This window comes from Poecilia latipinna, unplaced genomic scaffold (assembly GCF_001443285.1).
Source record: "Poecilia latipinna isolate Pla-1442-1.1 unplaced genomic scaffold, P_latipinna-1.0 Scaffold176, whole genome shotgun sequence".
In the NCBI taxonomy this organism is placed as follows: Eukaryota; Metazoa; Chordata; class Actinopteri; order Cyprinodontiformes; family Poeciliidae; genus Poecilia; species Poecilia latipinna.
In genome coordinates, this window is record NW_015112792.1 from 464,380 (window position 1) to 482,245 (window position 17,866).

The 17,866-nt window shown below is 39.6% G+C and overlaps 4 protein-coding genes across 10 annotated transcripts in view; 3 read left to right on the plus strand and 1 right to left on the minus strand.

The window, feature by feature from the left end:
* Positions 1–2,526, plus strand: part of cbfa2t3 (CBFA2/RUNX1 partner transcriptional co-repressor 3) — a 42,293-nt gene extending 39,767 nt beyond the window's left edge. For all 6 annotated transcript variants that reach the window (XM_015030244.1, XM_015030246.1, XM_015030243.1 and 3 more), the window contains one exon: positions 436–2,526. In XM_015030244.1, coding sequence (XP_014885730.1) covers positions 436–813 — 378 coding nt within the window. In that variant the 3' untranslated portion in view covers positions 814–2,526. The remainder of the gene's footprint in view (positions 1–435) is intronic.
* Positions 2,527–7,091: 4,565 nt separating this feature from the next.
* pabpn1l (PABPN1 like, cytoplasmic) lies at positions 7,092–10,986 on the plus strand. Of its 2 annotated transcripts, XM_015030251.1 has the most exons (7): positions 7,092–7,199; positions 7,300–7,396; positions 8,427–8,553; positions 9,049–9,116; positions 9,200–9,306; positions 9,416–9,503; positions 10,366–10,986. In XM_015030251.1, the coding sequence occupies exons 2-7, from the start codon at positions 7,325–7,327 to the stop codon at positions 10,693–10,695; spliced, it is 792 nt and encodes a 263-aa protein (XP_014885737.1). In that variant the 5' UTR covers positions 7,092–7,199; positions 7,300–7,324; the 3' UTR covers positions 10,696–10,986. The 2 variants fall into 2 exon arrangements, with proteins under 2 accessions (XP_014885737.1, XP_014885735.1); XM_015030249.1 differs by having other exon boundaries at positions 7,144–7,396.
* Positions 10,987–11,011: 25 nt separating this feature from the next.
* On the minus strand, positions 11,012–12,421 carry trappc2l (trafficking protein particle complex subunit 2L). Its single transcript, XM_015030253.1, has 5 exons — positions 12,313–12,421; positions 11,882–12,054; positions 11,677–11,764; positions 11,280–11,359; positions 11,012–11,183 (listed from the first exon to the last, which is right to left on the minus strand). The coding sequence occupies exons 1-5, from the start codon at positions 12,343–12,345 to the stop codon at positions 11,138–11,140; spliced, it is 420 nt and encodes a 139-aa protein (XP_014885739.1). The 5' UTR covers positions 12,346–12,421; the 3' UTR covers positions 11,012–11,137.
* Positions 12,422–12,698: 277 nt separating this feature from the next.
* Positions 12,699–17,732, plus strand: galns (galactosamine (N-acetyl)-6-sulfatase). Its single transcript, XM_015030252.1, has 7 exons — positions 12,699–12,930; positions 13,076–13,199; positions 14,043–14,117; positions 14,431–14,533; positions 15,531–15,674; positions 16,415–16,481; positions 17,582–17,732. Exons 1-7 carry the CDS (start codon positions 12,814–12,816, stop codon positions 17,711–17,713), a joined length of 762 nt encoding a protein of 253 aa, XP_014885738.1. The 5' UTR covers positions 12,699–12,813; the 3' UTR covers positions 17,714–17,732.
* The last annotated feature ends 134 nt before the right edge of the window (positions 17,733–17,866 follow it).

Consider the following 17,866-nt stretch of genomic DNA (forward strand, 5'->3'; position numbering starts at 1 on the left):
ACAAAATGTCTGGTGTTTTACCTGTAAAACACTGTTACACACAATCAAATAAAATTGATTGACTGATTGTGGTTTTTATATCAGCAGTTTAATTCGGATATTTGCAAATAAAACATTTCTACTGAATTTAGAATTGAATGTTTGCCAGAAAGTTAGATAAAAAAGGCGAAGAAAACAATTTAAGAAACGTTCACCTTATTTGTTTTTTTATGTTAAATAAGTGAAAAAATTCCATGTGTAATAAATGCAGCTCTACAATAAATATTATTCTCATCCTTTTGTGGAGACTCAAATATATTTCACAACTAGTCTTTCCTAAAACAAGTGAACTATACATATTTGCAGATTTCCTGCTTCATTTCGGTCTAACTTACAAGTTGCATGGAGTTGCATGTTGCAGGCCCCTGATCCAGTCTCTCATTTCTGTCTCCCCAGAGCTGCTGGAACTGCGGCAGGAAAGCCAGCGAGACGTGCAGCGGCTGCAACACAGCTCGCTACTGCGGCTCCTTCTGCCAACACAAAGACTGGGAAAAACACCACCACGTCTGTGGTCAGGGCCTGCAGGGGCTGCCGGGGGGCAGCAGCGTTCCCCTGGGCACCCCTTCCTCCACCTCCTCGGTGTCCTCCAGCGCGCCACCGACCCACTCAGAGAGCACCCCTCCAGGACCCCTCTCCCTGGTGGGCCAGAGCAGTATTGTGGGAGGCGCCGGCAGCGGGAGCGTCTCCGCCAGCCCCAAAGAGAGCAGTTCCAGCAGTGCCTCTCGCTCCACAACCCCAGCAACCCCTGCCCTACTGGATGCCACCTCACGCTGACGTCTGAGCCCTCTCTGTTCGTCCATGCGTACTGAAATGACAGTGCCCACACTCCACACACACAAAAAAAAAGCCAAACTGAGGAATCTGCATTGCACACAACTCCCTTTCTTCCTACCCTTATTCATAACGCTCTACTTGCAAGCTCTGTGATAAATCCTTTAACAACCAACAGCTTTTCTCACCATGTATGATGTTTTCTATCTCTCCGGTGACCACAAGTAGAAGGATTCCAACCAGAGGTTCAACCAGTGGTGCAAAGCGTGCATCTCGCAGTGTCTGCTTCAACATATCAGATTTGTTTGCTGAGAACATAGGCTTTGAATTGAAAATTCACCCTCATTTGTGTAGGCGTGGTGAAGTTAGGGCAGCATTTATGAGAGATAAGTAGCACTTGATAGGATGCCCCCTTTAATTTAGCACCGGTGGAGGTACAGCATCCAGCCCTGAAATGTGCACTAACAGTCTGCAGATGTGACAACTCTGCAGTTTCATAATAAAGAGGCAAAAGTCATAATGTTGCTCCAAAACCTAGGTGGGAAGGGATACAAGCTGTGGTGCAATTTATTCCTCAGAAACACAACTTAGTATTTATTAAAGGTTTCTTTCTGGCTTTAACGGAAAACAAAGATAAGTCCAAATATTCTGAGTAAAGAATAGAGCTGATGATGATGATGCTGATGATGATATGAGAAATAAGTTAATTTTAAACTGCTAACTACCTTGCTAGCGAGCCAAGAAAATCTACACCGGACTCACCTCTCTGCACCATAATGAACCCAAATAAATTCAAAGATGAAACAAATAACATGATCCAAACCTTTTTACTACACTGCCAAAGTGAAAAAAAGAAACATAAGTGATAGAGAGCAGCACTCATCTTATAACCAAACACAAAGCAACATCACCTCCTGAGCAGAAAAGCGAGCCCTGAGAGGACCAGGCGTGGAGGAGCTGCAGAGCAGCATCTCGACTGAGATTTAAACAAAAAAACACAAAACTGTGACCTGCTTTGATCTGCAGCTGCCTCCCGCAGTCTGGATAAAACTCCTCAGCGATGGCCCAGACTAGTGAATATGGACAATGCTGTGAACTTGCCTACAAGAAACACTTGATGAAATTGATGGAAACCCTGCCACAGTGTGGTTCTTTTGTGAATGGTAGCGAGGACATAAAGAGGGAAATAGGAAAGAAAATGAAAATGCTACATGGCCTCAAAAGAGACAGAGGTAGAAACAAGGCAACGGAGCTCCCAAAAACCTCAACACAAGCTTGGAGACATTGTTCAAGAAGGCATTGCATACTATGGAGACGTACAAGGAGATTGCTTAAAAGTTGATTGTTTTTTTGTTGGGTTTTTTTTTTTAAACAAAAAACTCAGAAGGAGGAGACATTTTGAGGAATTGCTGTTACCTTTACATTCACTCCTTCCTTTTCCAAAGCATGACTCGCAGTTCAGAAGAGCCGACAGGGCGGTGTAAACTTTGTTCTCCTCTCTTTCTACCTCCCCTCATCCCTTCTTTGCTCGCCCCCAAACTAGTGGACTCACATTTCACCCCCCAAAATCTCGCGTTTGCTTTGGCAGAGCTGCAAAGCACTCGCAGGGGAGGGTTGAACCTGCTTGTAGATATTCTTCCTCTTTTCACTTTTTTCATAAATGTCTCCTGATTGCTGATGCCACATGTGCTGCCCTTGTGTATATCCAAAAAAAAAGAAAAAAAAGAAAAAGGACTTTGTTTTGGGTTATTTGCCTTTCATTTTCTTCAAAGTTTGGGTTGAGCAGTCACAACAGAGGAAGGGATGTTTGTCTATGAAAGGAAGCCCCACATTGTACTTATTGTTTGAGCTGTTGTATCTATATTGATGAGATGAAACCCCTCTTGTAGAATATTTTGTATTGCTCGCATTGTAAGACAGTGAGAGGACAGAGGTGCAATATGAAGAGAATTCAGCTACTGAATGGAACCTCAGCAACTGCCCATAGGGTGTCATATAATATAGATACATATAGATATATTTAAAGCAACATCAGTAACTTAATGTGAATGTACATAGTATTTAAAAAGGTCCAAAAATGTGTTTGCCAAATAACAAAAACCTTTAAAGTTCAGAACATGACTTTTTCTCACAGTACATTTGTTTTTCACTCGTACAAAGTGTCATGAAACTGCTGGCGACAGACGTAAAGTAACTCCGGCCTGCACCAGGCGACTTAACATTATCCGTTTTGGTCTGGGTCATCCCAATATATAGTCGATTGTAACAGGGGGTTAAAAGTGATGGATCCGTTAGAAATCAGCTTATTTCAGTCAGATCTTCTTTGGTTACCGTGATGATGATCCTGATCATTCTGATCAATCTGACCGCAACACGTTTTGCCATTATTGCAGGGGAAAGTGATACGCCAGTGTTAAGCTCACATCAAAAGTCATTTTAATTTTCTGTTTTTCGATTTGACCTATTTGTTGTTTTATTAAACATGTGATTCAAGAAATAAGCTGCATACGTGGAGCAGGCCTTTGTTTCCAGATCGAGAGAGCGGCTTCGCCTCGTTCCACATGTTAGTACCTTCTTTTAGCCTCTTCAATACGGACTTATTGCCTTTTTTATTGATCATTGTAAACCCTACATGGCTAGCTTCATTTACACTTGGACCAAACTTGGAGAAACAAAAAAAAACAAACTTTTTTTTTTAAACAGAAATATATGATTTTTTATTTTTTTTTTTGGACTATTTGGGAAAAGCTAAAATTCAGATAAGCTGTAAGGTACCCCTGCATCTATGTGTAGCATTCATGTATGTGTTTTATAATTACTGTGTTATAGTGTTGAACTCAGTCGCTTTTCTGTGACATCTTTCTTCTCCCAATGCCTAATTGTCAGTCAGACCCACCACATGTCCCCCGTTGCCCCCTGTTGACACGAGCTACCTCCTGTGAGCATACAGCGCACCACCAGGAGAGGCTGACCTGGTCTTTAAAAAAAAACAAAAAAAAAAAACACACACACAGATGGCTTGAGAGCAGACATGGGCACACAATCACGTTTGCAGGTGATCAAATGAATCCATGCTGAAAGGAGCTGTCATTACTCATGATGTGGACAAAAAAGAAATATCCATTTTCACTGAGCTGCATTTTTATTTTAGGGGAGGAAAAAAAAAAAAAGGCTTTTGTTGAGATTTATTGATAGACACACATCCAGTTATTCCTGCATTTTACCAAACCAACCCCAGAATCAGTGATGACATGTCATTTGCTGTCTGAAACCAATAAAAGCACAGACCAAAGTACTAGTTTGCCATTGTAGACCGTAACATGGCAAGAAATGACAGATGGCAACCAGTCAACCAAAGTATATCTGACAAACACACACCAGGAGAGTCCAGGAGAGCCCAATCGACAAACAAAACGTCTGAGTTTCAGATGTGGATTCTTACTCAAGCAATCAAAGTGCTTGTTGACTACATATTGAGCAGTGCTTCTCTGTAAACAACAGCAGCGTCTCCTTTAGAAAAAGCCTGCCAACTGTGTGTTCTTATAGCTACAAAGCCTTGCAGAGTTAAAGTGAATATGTGGTAAGTGTGTGTCTGTCTGCGGTGGTGGCGTGCTTGTCTTTTAGTAAAAAAAAAAAAAAAGAAAGAAATAAAGAACAAAACCAAACAGCTACAGCAACAACAAAAAAAAATCTTTGTCTCTCTGCAAACTACTTGAAACCTTCAGAGCTTTAATGAAACATTCAAGAAAAACAACAGTGATGTATTGATAAAAATAAATAAATAAAGCAGCAGTTTTTGTGCAGGTTTGTCTATATAAGCATCCACATCATAACACAATGGGGTGACAGTTCCATTCAATTCTTGAAGTGCTTTGTGTGAACCTCCTTGCCTGCGAGTAAGCCCTCAGATAAAGCCAAACCCAATATACATTGTACAAATTTATAAAATCAACCAAAAGCTGCATCTTTTCTTCTTTACGTTGTTAAGCTTTTTTTTTTTATAAAAAAAAAAAAAAAACTGAGACTCCCCCTCCCTGACCCCTTCTTTTAGTCATCATTCTGAAGATTGCAAATATCTGTTACTTTCTCTGTCAAGACGCATTGCGACCCTGCTATTCAGGGGTCTGCTAATTCTTTACATCAGCTACATTTGATCTGTTTCACATATGGGCAAAACACATGTTCAGAGAGGTCAACTAAGTGCAGGGTTGGTGTTTGTCCCAACCTGTAGATCTGCTCGCAAAGTTTCAGAGCTCGGCCGGTGCGATGGTGACACGTCCTTCCTGTGAAACAGGCTCCGAAGACTAAAAAAGCTGAAGTGGCAAAACAGTGGACGCAGCACTCGGTTTTCCCCAATAAGCCATGGCTCAGAACGATCTTGTTTTTAAACTTCACATAAACTGAACACAAGTTTATGCTTTTGTATGTGTAGGGACGCCTTCTATACTGTACTGTGCAATACATTGATGCGGAAAAAAAGAGACATGTTTCTGTAGGGAAGGCTGGCGCTTTCGAGATCTTTCCCGCTTTGTTTCATTTCTCTCTTCCAACAGTCCTGTTGCCATTTTTAGATGAAGTAAACTGTGCCAGAGGAATTAAATTCTGATTTGTATTTATTTCTTGCATGCTTCTCTCCCTGTTGCTAATACCGCTTTTTAACTGTTCGCTCTGTTGGATGTGTGAAGCTGTAAAACATTCTAATTCAGGTTATTGTCTGTGTTGAACAATGTAACTGTGTAATTAAAACATGAAATGACGTATCTATCGCTCTCCTTCCTTTTCTTCATTTTAAATGAAGATGTATTCCTAAAATAGCATCTTTAGAAGAAGAAAATCTCTCTCTTTGTTATTCAGCTCAGTCATCATCACTGGGGTAGGGTTATTATAGATCAGTTTACTTTAACATTTCTGGAGTAAGATATCAATAGATCTTAACACATCACAGTTTCAATTTAGCTTATTAATATGAGAACGTCTAAGGAGTGCCTTTCAAACATTGAAACAGCACGCAAGTTAAGCATAAGCCAAAATGCAAAAGTAAAATTAAATATCTTTATAAAATATCTTTCAACTTTGAGAGTAAACATTTTCTGGAAAAAGAAGGGAGGTAAACTAAAAGGGTGACTAATTCCCCTTAATACATACCACAATATAGCAAAGAAACCTTAAGTGTTTTTTTTTTCTAAAATAATCATACTTAAGTTAACACTTTTTTTTTTGTCCAAGATATTTCACACTTCACAAGAACTCAAGATCAGAATACTTGGAGAATCCTCACAGGTCCCTCATACTGGAAAATGTGTGTTTGATATTGTCAGACAACACACAAGACAAAGTTCTGCCCAGATGATGTGTCAAGAATAAGCTGCAAGTTTCCTGACCAGGGGCAAAAGAACACAATGAAGGTATATCATCTTGGCCCAGAGGTGGGACAGCAATGTATATTGCTATATTGTATATGGACACAATTTATGTGTCCAAACACAAATGCAAGGGCCATGTTCACTATTAGAAGATGTACTGTACCATGTGTGACACTGGATTAACATGCTAATAAATAGTTTATGGATAAATTAGTTTTATTGGAATGTGAATCCAGCTGATGCTGAAAGAAATGACAGCTTTCTCAGAAGATTCTTTGTACCTGCAGCATTCATATTTTAATTCACAGAGAGACATAAAGTATGAAATATGTGCATTTTCATTTGGCAGTGTTTTTTTCTTTTGATAGATTTGCAGCATATTTTATTTTTCCTGTTTATGTTAAGTTGTTGCTTGTTTGGAATGGCATCAAGTTAAAGTGTTTGTACCGGTGGAAAAAGGTTTCCCCGTTCAAATAACTTCCAGAAGTAAAAAAAACTTTTTGTGAAGAAAAAAAAAAAAAAAAAAAAAAAAAAAAAAAAAAAAATATATATATATATATATATATATATATATATATATATATATATATATATATATATAGATAGATAGATAGATAGATATATAGATATACAATGTATGCATAAACATTAACTTATTTATCTTTGACACAGCAATTGATAAACAAAAGCCACATTAAAAATGTGTCATCGCCTAATGTCCATATCTTGAATATAGAAGGTGGGTCAATGGCTCAATTTACCGACACTCTTTGCTATATTACATTCTTATGTGAGATAGGTGTTCTATGGAGGTGATACTATGACATAGTTTTCAGCCTTACCCCTCTGTAGTGAAGAAAATACTGTCTTCTCCTCCGCGCCAGGCCCCAGCCTCAGTCGGTATGGATACGGCCCTGGGAGCAAGCTTCCCTCCCTTCCTCCCTCTCTCATTCTCCTCCTCCTGCATCCCTGTCACGTGGCCTCCACTGTGTCCCTCCAGCGCGTCATGACGAGCCTCAAACACAGGTGATGCTTATTAGCCTCCCAACCAAATTTCCTTCCGGTGAAAGAGATTTTCCTTTTTCTGTAGGTTAGCGTTTCGGTAAGCTGAAGCTGGTTTTTGCAGGTACTAATATGTCTGAGCAGTGAGCATGGCGGAAAATCATCTGGAGTACCGCTACCTTGAGGGCGAGCCTATGGGTGAGCATTTCAACGAGGACCCGGTGAGTTATCTTGTCTTTACGTGGAGAGCATAAAGGGGGTCGTCACGCCATGATTACCACACTCCGACACAAGCGCGCACGCATTGCGGGCATTGTCGTTGTTATCAAAAGCTGAGGCGAGAGCTACATGCTAGCCTCATGCTGCTGGGTACTAGGCTAACAGAGGCCAAACAAGTGCATTAGCTCCCCGTAACATAAGCTATCTGCTGCTCGTTGCAATATTCGTTCATTCATTCGTTCATTCATCACTACGGTTCATCTTACTTTCGCCCAAATAGCTGAAAAGATGTCCACATAAATGGTATCCATTGTGCGTGTTTATTAAAGCGAGGCTCCAAGGAATGAAAGGGGGGGGGGGAAAGAAATAAAGGACGCACATAGACCTTCTATTCAGTAATGTTTCAGTAAACTGCACAGCTATCTTGCAATTTAATAGATGTGGATTTAGGTGAATAATACAGTTACTATGTAGGTGCAAACCTTGCAGCTCGTCTTAAAATTATGTGTAAAGATTCTTAAAGCTTATGGGGTTTCTATAGGGCATTCGCTGACCCATATTATTAAATTATTAATCATGCTATCAAAATCTCACTGTTCAAGTTATGTTTGGAAACATCTATACATATTTTTATGAATGAGTCATTTGTTGGGAAAGCACTTTTTTTTAAAAAAAGAGATGATCTCAAGGAAAATAACATTTTGGGTCACAGATGAACAAAGAAATCATAAAAGAAAACAGTGATGAGAACATGCATAAAATGGGATGAAGTGTAAACCTAAGCAAATGGCTTAAACAGACGAGTTTTTAAAATTGTATCTAATTTGTGATGGTTTTTCCCTGGTTCAGGCCATAACCTGATAGGCTTGAGTACTCTATTAGGGAAGGACTGACAACTTTTGATTTTAAGAACGAGGAAATGTCAAATTTCTAAATTTACTGGCTTCAGACTTTTATGCACTCATTCGACTTAATTGTATATTGTCAGCTTACACCGTTGTAGGTTGAAATGCTTGCTATTCCTCATTTCAGGAGCTCCTGGCCATCAAGGCCAGGGTTCAGGAGCTGGAAATGGAAGAAGAGACTGAAAAACTGAAGGAGGAAGAGGAGAGATGTGATGCAGAGGAGATGCAGCTCCTGACCAGCAGTCCCCGGCCTGGTAAGAAAGACGACTTTTGCATCTGATCTGTAAGGCGGTTTGTCGTGCCATTATTGGTGTGCAACTAAATGCATATTATGCTCTTGGTGGGGACTCTATAAAGCAACGTTTTCCTTTTAGACCAGGTGTGGAGCATTGCAGCCTTTAGGTGGCTGAAGTAACATTTTTTATTCCCCCCCCCCCATCTGGCTAACACCTGCGACACCTCACTGTGGTCACAACGGTGTTCACATGTGCCTCATCACTGCCCAATGAGACGAAGCAGTGAGCTCCAGAGAACCAGAAGTGTCCGTCTTGTTGCCTGTGGCTATTTTCTGTCTCTGTGCATCTCCTCATGTCTCCCTTTGTTTTGCTTTTCCAATAGAACTGAGATGCTATCAGATAAGACATTTTTGTCTGCTGTTTTGGCAACATTTCAAAGTGGCTACTTGCTAAAACTGAGAGGTGATTAAGACATGTTGCATGTCTTTTTTTGTTGTTGTTGTTTTTACTCAGGTCCGTTCTACAGTATGACTCCTGAAGAGAGGATAGATGCAGACAACCGATCAATCTATGTTGGAAATGTAAGGATTATGTACCATTTTGAACATGTATGACTTTATTTTTATTTTTATTATTCTAGTTTGACCCATTGATCAAATTTCAGGTAGATTATGGAGCTACTGCAGATGAGCTGGAGATCCATTTCAATGGCTGTGGTCCTGTAAACAGAGTTACCATCCTGTGTGACAGGTTCTCGGGCCATCCCAAAGGGTGAAAGAGCTTAGTTTTTATATCCACCATTCTTTACCCTTTATTATTGTATTAATGGAAACATTCAGGCCATGTGCAACAGTCTGCTTTTCCTTCTCGTCTTTTACAGCTTTGCTTACATCGAGTTCTCTGATCGAGATTCTGTGCAGAGTGCCATTGGTTTGCATGAGACTGTGTTCAGAGGACGGGTTCTTAAGGTAAATCTATAAACTCTGACGTCTGCTTTTAGAAAGATGCTCACCGGCTTTCCATCCGTTTCCCTCAGACTTCGGAGGGATTGTTGCTGGCTTGTACAAACCTAATGATAGCTTTGAGCCGTCTCGCAACTCCAGTGATGGAAGGTCAAATTTTTGTTTATCCTTGACTATATGGTGCCTGAATGCTTCAGAATATCAGTGTTTTCTCCTGGTAATATGTTTGATTTGATGGTCATTTTCACAAAGATTTAAGGGAAAGTTTTGAGTGTGCTTAGAAAGGATTCGGCTGCTGAACCATAGATGAAGGTAATCTTGAAATCTACTATAACCTTGACATCAAGTTCCTCTGGATTTCACTGCGACCCAATTAAATGTTTTTGTCTGGCCTGCAAATATTTTTAAATACTGCTAGATTGGGTTAAACTGTTAATTTTGGCCTTCCTTTACACTTCTGTTTTTTTAAAGCAGTGTTTATCCTGAGAATGAATTTGCAGTTTGCCTGAACCCAAGCATCGTTTACCATTTTCCTCTACGTCTTGGGTTAGTTAGCTTAAAGTAAAGCCTACATCACCATCTGAAATGCAGCATTAGGCGGTGCTCCTGGCATTTGAAATCGGAACTTATTGTTTTTGTTACCTTACGGGGTAAATGTACTCCGAACAATTGAAATCTTGGAATGTTTCCACAATACTTGAATCCAGTGAACAAATTAAGACTTTTCTCTTTCTAGCTACATAAGCATTACATTTACAGTGCATTTCATTGGGCAGTGTGAAAAGCTATATTCAGTTAATGAATAATGCTGTGCAACATATTTTGAGGATGAACTGAACTTTTAACAGATTTATCACTTGACTCTCAGGTATTGCCTAAGAGAACCAACATGCCCGGTATCAGCACCACGGACAGGGGTGGACACAGAGGAGGTCACACCAGAGGCAGAGGCCGTGGCTACCGTCCCCCCAGGTACCAGAACAGTTCCCGAGGTAGATTCCGGTACCAGTCTTCAAGACCGCAGCACCAGTCCCCCCACCCTTACTATGGAGGACCATCAGCGGGAAAGAGACAGTGGGGTCACATGGACTACCATGAACAAACTACGAAACGTTACCCCTGCCTCCTTCTCATCACACCACCATCTGAGGATCTCGGGGCAGCGTCGAGTGGACAGCACTACCCTCAGCAGCGTTAGCACTAGCAGATGTTGGCTGGCTGGAAGGGATTTTTAAACTCTAAATGCTTTCCAGCATAATTTAAGTATTGTGATGCCTAGGATTGACCAGTGTGACTCCTAGGCAAGATCTGACAAAAGCTGACTGGGGTTGATGCGATATAGGTTTGTTGCTGTGAATGCATGTGACGTTCCTCAAGTTGCATCTGTTTTTAAAAAAACTGTGGTTTTGTTTTGTAATGTATAACCCCTCTGTGTGTAACTGACAAGCTCTTTGCTACATGAATAAATAAAAAATAATTGAACACTCAAGTGTAGTAAAAGACACACACTGGTATCCAACAGCATTTGAGTTTATTACCGATTCTTTTTTTTTTTTCCAAGAATAAAGGCAACATGTAAACAGAAGAGAGGGTCATATGTACAGTGGATGCTCAACAGAGAAGGTGAACAGGAAATGAAGTCAGCCTGTCTGTACCATCATTCCAGAAACGATGCCATTGAAGGCCCTGGATAATGAGGTAAATGTTAAAATGCATTTCAAAGCCTTCCCCCCCGTCCCCCACCCTGTGAAATATGTTTGTAAATGTATAACACTAACTTACTTTGACTGAATGGGGTCCCCAGGATTGTAGAATGGGTTGCACATTACATCAGTAAATGAGTTGTGCAGTTTTCTAAACATCTGGAAGAAATGTAATCACAGGAAAAAGATTAGACAAATGCAAACTGCATATCAGTTACCTATTTGACATATATATATATAAAAAAAGAAACCAAACCCTTTAATATGATTAATGCACTGGGAAAGATGACTGGTATAAGTTGCATACAGGTCTGAAATGCCATTCAACTAAGATGCTCAATAGAGTGACCTGATAGACATGGGCTAAAGGTGATGTGTAGGACTTTAGTGGAAATGAGGATCCAGAAGACCAGTTCTGTTAACACAATCGCTTCCTAGCTAAAAGTCAAAACTACTTAAAAACTAAATTTACTTACACTTCGTATTTCATTGTCCCGCAATGATGTATTGGAAGAGTCCACAACAATCACAAATTTCACCTTTGAGTTGGTCACATACCCATATCTGTTTCTTCCAGTTAAGGATACACATTTGTCGTTTCTACACAAAACCTAACCGATCATCTACGTTTTATTTGGCATAGTGCTTTACTAGTATTTGAGGTCTAAAAATGGAGGATACACTTTATAGTCTTCAGTTGGATAGAGCAGTCCCAGGTAGAGCTCCCTCTGGTCTGCTAAGGATTTGCCCACAGCTGAGACCTTCTCTTCCACCACATCCAGAGAGGTGTGAACTGTGTAGTGGAACTTCAGCTCATTTTGAGAGGGTACACTGCGTATATACAGCGGGTAGTTCTGGGGGGAAAACATCAAAAGACAAATATGAAACTGCTAAAAGCAGTATTTAGAAAGAAATCGCTCAAGTATCACATAATAGGAGTGGGAAGTAGTAACAGGATGCCATTATCGATGCTAGGCACTAGCTTTGTTGGATTGCTTAATTTTGGTGAAAGACAAAGCTGACAATCATATACAGGCGATTAATGACGCTACGAAAACCCTGTAAAATGTAAAAAAGTCCTACAGGCAAAGAAATTAAACAAGAATTGGTACCTCTTTAGCGATCACCGCTATGCACACCGCCATGTTTTTGTTCCTCCCCTGAGCTGACAGCTAATGTCACGTGACGAGTTGCATTCAAATGCTGAGGGGAAAAACGAGCTTCTAATGAAAACACATTTTAAAATATGTTTCCTGTTCAAAGAGTGTTGAATTCACGCTAGCTATAGGGTTTAATTTGATTATAAATTGATATTTGACAGTTTTTTAAAATGTTGATAAATTGTCAGTATTTTTATTTAAATAATTTAAAACAGCATTACATTAATCTGTCAACAAATGCAGCACAAAACAACTTTATTTAGTTGTATGTTAGCCAATCAATACAACTAAATAAAGTAGCTTAAAACTTAACCGCATTAAAATCCTAAGTTAACAATTAAGGACCTAAACTTTCGTTTCTTTCCTCGGGTACGTACTGCTCTGGCAGATGAACGCTAACGCAACAATCCTCTTCCGTGATGATCCTGGTGCTCATATGACTACAGCACAGCAATGCGTGTAGTGTGTGCTCCAACTTTAATTCTCATTAGCGTAACAATATGTTGTTCCTTGACAGAAAAGCTGTCAAATGGTTCATCTCCAAACATTATCATCATGCTCATGGATGACGTAAGTTATTTATCTGTGACTGATTAAACAAACCAGCTACGAATGCATCTTTCGACTTATCTTTATGCACTCTGTGTTGACTTCTTGTTTTTTCTCCTGTAAACATTTAGCTGACTTCCTCTGCTCTTTTTTTTTTTTTTAATAGATGGGCTGGGGGGATTTAGGGGTGCTTGGTCAGCCCTCCAAAGAGACCCCTAATCTTGATGCCATGGCAGCTCAGGGGATACTTTTAACAAACTTCTACACCGCAAACCCACTTTGTTCCCCATGTGAGTCGGCAGAAACAATGGTGATACAGTGTCTGAGTCATTTGTGCTTGTTTTTCCAGATTAACCGAATAGATATCATAGAAATAGAAATCATGAAAGTGAAAAATGTTTCTTTTTCAAGTGTAATGTCAGGTGAACAGAAATAGTACCATTGTGCTGCACATTTTTTTATTGCTTTGAAGTTAAATGCTTCTCATTCTTCATTTATAGAGCAACACATCATGGGGTTATCATGTGACAGACCTGAAAACCTGCCAAACCAGCTCAGTGTTTTTATTTGTTTTAATATGTGAGGAAGATTGTTTGCTTGTCTTTGTGAAATCCTCTTTCTGAAATAACATCTATAGTTCATTAGCAATGAACTATAGATGTGGTTCATTGCTAATGAACAGAAGGAATGGTCTGATGAAGACATAATTTAGTACATGCAGATTAACCACAGGCATGTAAATGGTTTGATTTTGCGAGAAGCTGCTGTTAAAGGGCGATGTCATTACCGACACCTGAATGAGTTGGACAGTGGAGGATGTATGAAGCTACGTGGACTAGGATACTAATTCATATTATGTGGGTCATACAGGTGACCCAGTGACCTTAGGCTTGGGGACGACAGGAATCAATACTCAGAATTTGAACAATGCCAGTGTTAACCTGAGCAGCACCTTTCATTCAGATCTTAGCTCAAGTCTTTTAATCTATTTTTGATCTTGAATGTTAAGAATCTTCATTGCAATGTTCACATTGGAGCAGGAACTAGTGAGAATCCCATTTACAGATTTATTTGTTGACAATAAGAACATTCAAATTAAGGGCTACAAATGTTAATATTAATTTTGTCTACAGCGCGAGCTGCGCTCCTCACTGGGAGGCTGCCGGTGAGGAATGGATTCTACACCACTAATGCTCATGCCAGGAATGGTAAGCTTTCACAATATTTCTTGCTGCATACAAGTTCCTCTTTCGCTATATTGTGTAAGTACCAGCTGTGTGTTCACCTGGTGACCAATTTCTTCTGTCTTTCCCTTTTCTCTCACACTTAAACCTTTCAAAACATCAAACGACATGTAATGTCAGACAAAGACAATCTGAGTTACGTCTCAAACATTTAAGTGTGACAAAATAGCAGAAATGAAACAAATGTGAAGTGTAGACACTTTTCAAACCACTGTGTTTTAGTCACATGTGTTTGCGTGTGATTAAAAGCTTTTATGTATTTTTTCTATTTCTGTAGCTTACACGCCACAGGAGATTGTGGGAGGAATCTCCAAGGATGAGATTTTGTTGCCTGAAATGCTAAAGAAAAACGGTTATATCAGCAAGATTGTTGGCAAGTGGTGAGTTTTGAAGTATTTCCTACATTTTCTACTTTCTTTAAACATTGTAATAACCGTATTATTTGCAATGGATGCGTTGGTCCTCCCTCACTTGTTGTTTTTACTTTTCTTTCTTTCTTTCTTTTTTTTTGCAACATATTGACTGAGTTTTGTCTGAAAATGAACCAAGCTAAATTCTAAACTCTTTTGGTTCTTCAACTGTAATCATTTCACTTTTGGATGAAACAAAAGAGAGAATGCACATTAAAATCCTGATTTTGGCTGAGACTGATCAACTATGACAAAATGCAGAAAAAAATATAACAAACATGTAGACATGGTCACCAACCTATCCAAAGATGATTGCCTAATCTTTGATTATGCAACTAATTATCTTGAAGTTATGCAAATTGCAGAAGCCTTACATGTTCTGTTTTGAATAAAAAGCTGAAAACACAAACAACGTCTTGAGACATTGTACATGATTAGGCCTGTAATGATAACGCATATTACTGGTCGATATAAATTGTTCCAGCAGTTATTGCGACAAACGATAATATTGTTGTTTTCAGACCATTTTTAAGTAATATAATGGTAATGGCAACATAGTAATGCAATAACACATTCTTAAACATCAGTAAACTTTAAATTCTAATGGATATTTAACACTGGAATTGGAAGACATTTTAAATATCCAAAATAAATAAATAAAACAACAAATCAAGTGAATTTTGAAGTCTTCATAAACAAAATTGTCCTTCAAAAAAAAGGGGCTAACTGGAGACTTTTATCATGCAGTTTTTAGAAAGAGAGGGAAAAAAGAGATAAAAGAAAAATCATGCCAATGGATATTATTGAGTTTGCTTTAATTTATCATGCGATTAATTGACGAAAATGACTAATGCCTAATTATTAGGCATTAGTCATTTTCGTAATGACTAATGCCTAATTATTAGGCATTAGTCATTTTTGTCTTACAGTATCTGACTGTCTCTTCTGTCCTTCTGTGTTCATGCAGGCATCTGGGCCACAGGCCGCAGTACCTACCTCTGGAGCATGGTTTTGACGAATGGTTCGGTTCCCCAAACTGCCACTTCGGCCCTTACAACAGCAGCGTCCGACCCAACATCCCCGTCTACAACAACTCTGAGATGATTGGAAGGTAGCGTCGCACACACAGGCACAGACGCGGAGACTAAAATTCAATAAAAGCGTGTTTTCCCCACCTGACTCAGTTGTATATTTTGTTTGTCTGCTCCTCTGGATGAGCTCAGTGACTCCCTCCTCCCCGTCTACACTTCCTCCTCTGTACCAGCTGGGCCTGTGTATTCCATTTTCCGCCCATTTGTTTTCCCCAAAACAGCCATATGTGTATTCAGGGTCATTGGAGCCGGCAGCCGGGCGTGTTTTTCGCTTAGCCGTGGGTTTAATCAGCGCTGCATACCTGGGCCCTGGACAGAAATGTGCACACGCTCACACACGTGTGCGTTCGCAGAGACACACACGCCCTCGAGAGACGGCAGGTTGCGCCGCCTCTGCGCGAGGACACCTGGAGGAAGTGAAGCATAAGAGAGAGATTTCTGTCACTGCCTCCACGCTTCAGTAGCGCCTCATAACAGTTCCCGCTGCTCTGCTTTGCTGAGACTTCGCACATATGTCTTCTCCCCCCACCCCAAAAAAAAAAAAAAAAAATTCCTCTAAACATCATCAACAAGTCGAAAATTAACTTTCGTTGTCTTAATGATATTATCCGCACTAGTTTAAGTCACTTTAGAAGGAAATTAAAAGTCCCATCTGGTCCTCTGCTCAATTGAGAGAAAAGAAATCAGGTTGTAAAACTGAATAAGCAGAAGAGGTCAGGCTTTGTTTAGTTGGGATGACGGCTGTCATTTGTTTTCACAGATACTTTGAGGACTTTAAGATTGATCTACGGACCGGAGAGTCGAACCTCACTCGGATGTATTTGATGGTGAGTGAGCGCTTTACTGACGTCTCGTTTCCAAAATTTCTGGCTCAGATCATCCAAGTTTTTTTTTTTTTTTTCCCGAGAAAGAAAAAATTGCAGGTTTTCTTCCGTTCAAAGAAAAGAAAGCAGCATGACGGAGGACTGTTTCTGACCGAAACATGAAAGCACAGAAACAAATTGCCTGTAACAAATTAGAAAATGCAGTTTTATTGTTGTGCTGCTTTCTCCAGTGGAGGTGGATTATTGACTTTTTCACACTCTTGCAATGAATCTACATCAGTCTCTCTCTATTATGTTCCTATAACAGGATCAAAAGCAGCATGCTGAGGCACACTGCATGCTTGAGAGGTGTAATTCATCTCCACATTAGGAGCATGTCTGTGGAAGCGAGAGTGGTGTCAGATGCACAGTGTGTTTGGACATGAAAAGCACGTTCTGAAATTTGAACTCTTGTTTTTGAATTCTTCTGCAGCATACTGCAACAGAATCTGTTTGAATGCACGATAAATTTGATGCATGGTATTCTGCAATCTTTAAGTGTCTTAATAGACGTAGAATGTTTTTTTTTTAAAAAAAACATGTTTTCTGTTGTTTTCAATTATTATAACTCTTTTATAAGATGAGCTTCATGTTGCACAGTTTCGTCTTCTCATCTCCAAAAGATCTAAAATCGGTTTGTTTTGGTTATGTTTCACAAAAATCTCCAGCCTATGTTTATTAATAAAAATGTAAATGAAAGTTAGTTTTAAAAGTTAAACAGCTAACCAGTTTTATGTATAAAAATAAATCCATGTAAATATGACATAAACATAATTCTGTTGGGTCTGTGATTTACTCCAACTTGTACACCTACACAATCTTTTTTTTTATTGTTGATGTTATAAAACATCAACAATAGATTTACAAATAATGACTAATTTGGCTTATTTGAAACAAAAATAATCCAAACGTTGACCTTGAGAAACATTTCACTGCGTGACTGCCTCAAAGTACTATTCACAACTATCCACTTTGTAAATCTGAAAAGGTGCATGCATCGACAACATCAACGCTAAGTATATGAATTGCACGTTTTACTAACAGTAAATCTCCCACCTCTGCAGGAGGGCCTGGACTTCATACGGCGTCAGACTGAAGCCAAGCAGCCCTTCTTCCTCTACTGGGCCGCTGATGCCACTCACTCCCCGGTCTACGCCTCCAAAAGCTTCCTGGGGAAGAGTCAGCGAGGCCGGTAGGCAGAGCTGCACAAGATGAAGAACCACAGTTACCTTTGTAATACTACTGTACAATATTACAAGTGTTATGCATTCTCATTCTGCATGCTAATTGTATATCTGTCTGAATAAGTGGTCTGTGACTGGGTTAGCGTGGTGCACATGACGGTAGAT

Excerpts from the sequence above, each read along its gene's own strand:
- pabpn1l (XM_015030251.1), top strand. The coding sequence starts at position 7,325 with ATGGCGGAAAATCATCTGGAGTACCGCTACCTTGAGGGCGAGCCTATG. Across the intron at positions 9,307-9,415 it reads TTCTCGGGCCATCCCAAAGG|CTTTGCTTACATCGAGTTCT; the intron begins GTGAAAGAGCTT and ends CGTCTTTTACAG. Across the intron at positions 9,504-10,365 it reads TCAGAGGACGGGTTCTTAAG|GTATTGCCTAAGAGAACCAA; the intron begins GTAAATCTATAA and ends CTTGACTCTCAG.
- trappc2l (XM_015030253.1), bottom strand. The coding sequence starts at position 12,345 with ATGGCGGTGTGCATAGCGGTGATCGCTAAAGAG. Across the intron at positions 11,765-11,881 it reads CCAACTGAAGACTATAAAGT|ATATGGGTATGTGACCAACT; the intron begins GTATCCTCCATT and ends TGGAAGAAACAG. Across the intron at positions 11,184-11,279 it reads GGGGACCCCATTCAGTCAAA|GGCCTTCAATGGCATCGTTT; the intron begins GTAAGTTAGTGT and ends CTCATTATCCAG.
- galns (XM_015030252.1), top strand. The coding sequence starts at position 12,814 with ATGCGTGTAGTGTGTGCTCCAACTTTAATTCTCATTAGCGTAACAATA. Across the intron at positions 13,200-14,042 it reads AAACCCACTTTGTTCCCCAT|CGCGAGCTGCGCTCCTCACT; the intron begins GTGAGTCGGCAG and ends TTTTGTCTACAG. Across the intron at positions 14,534-15,530 it reads AGCAAGATTGTTGGCAAGTG|GCATCTGGGCCACAGGCCGC; the intron begins GTGAGTTTTGAA and ends GTGTTCATGCAG.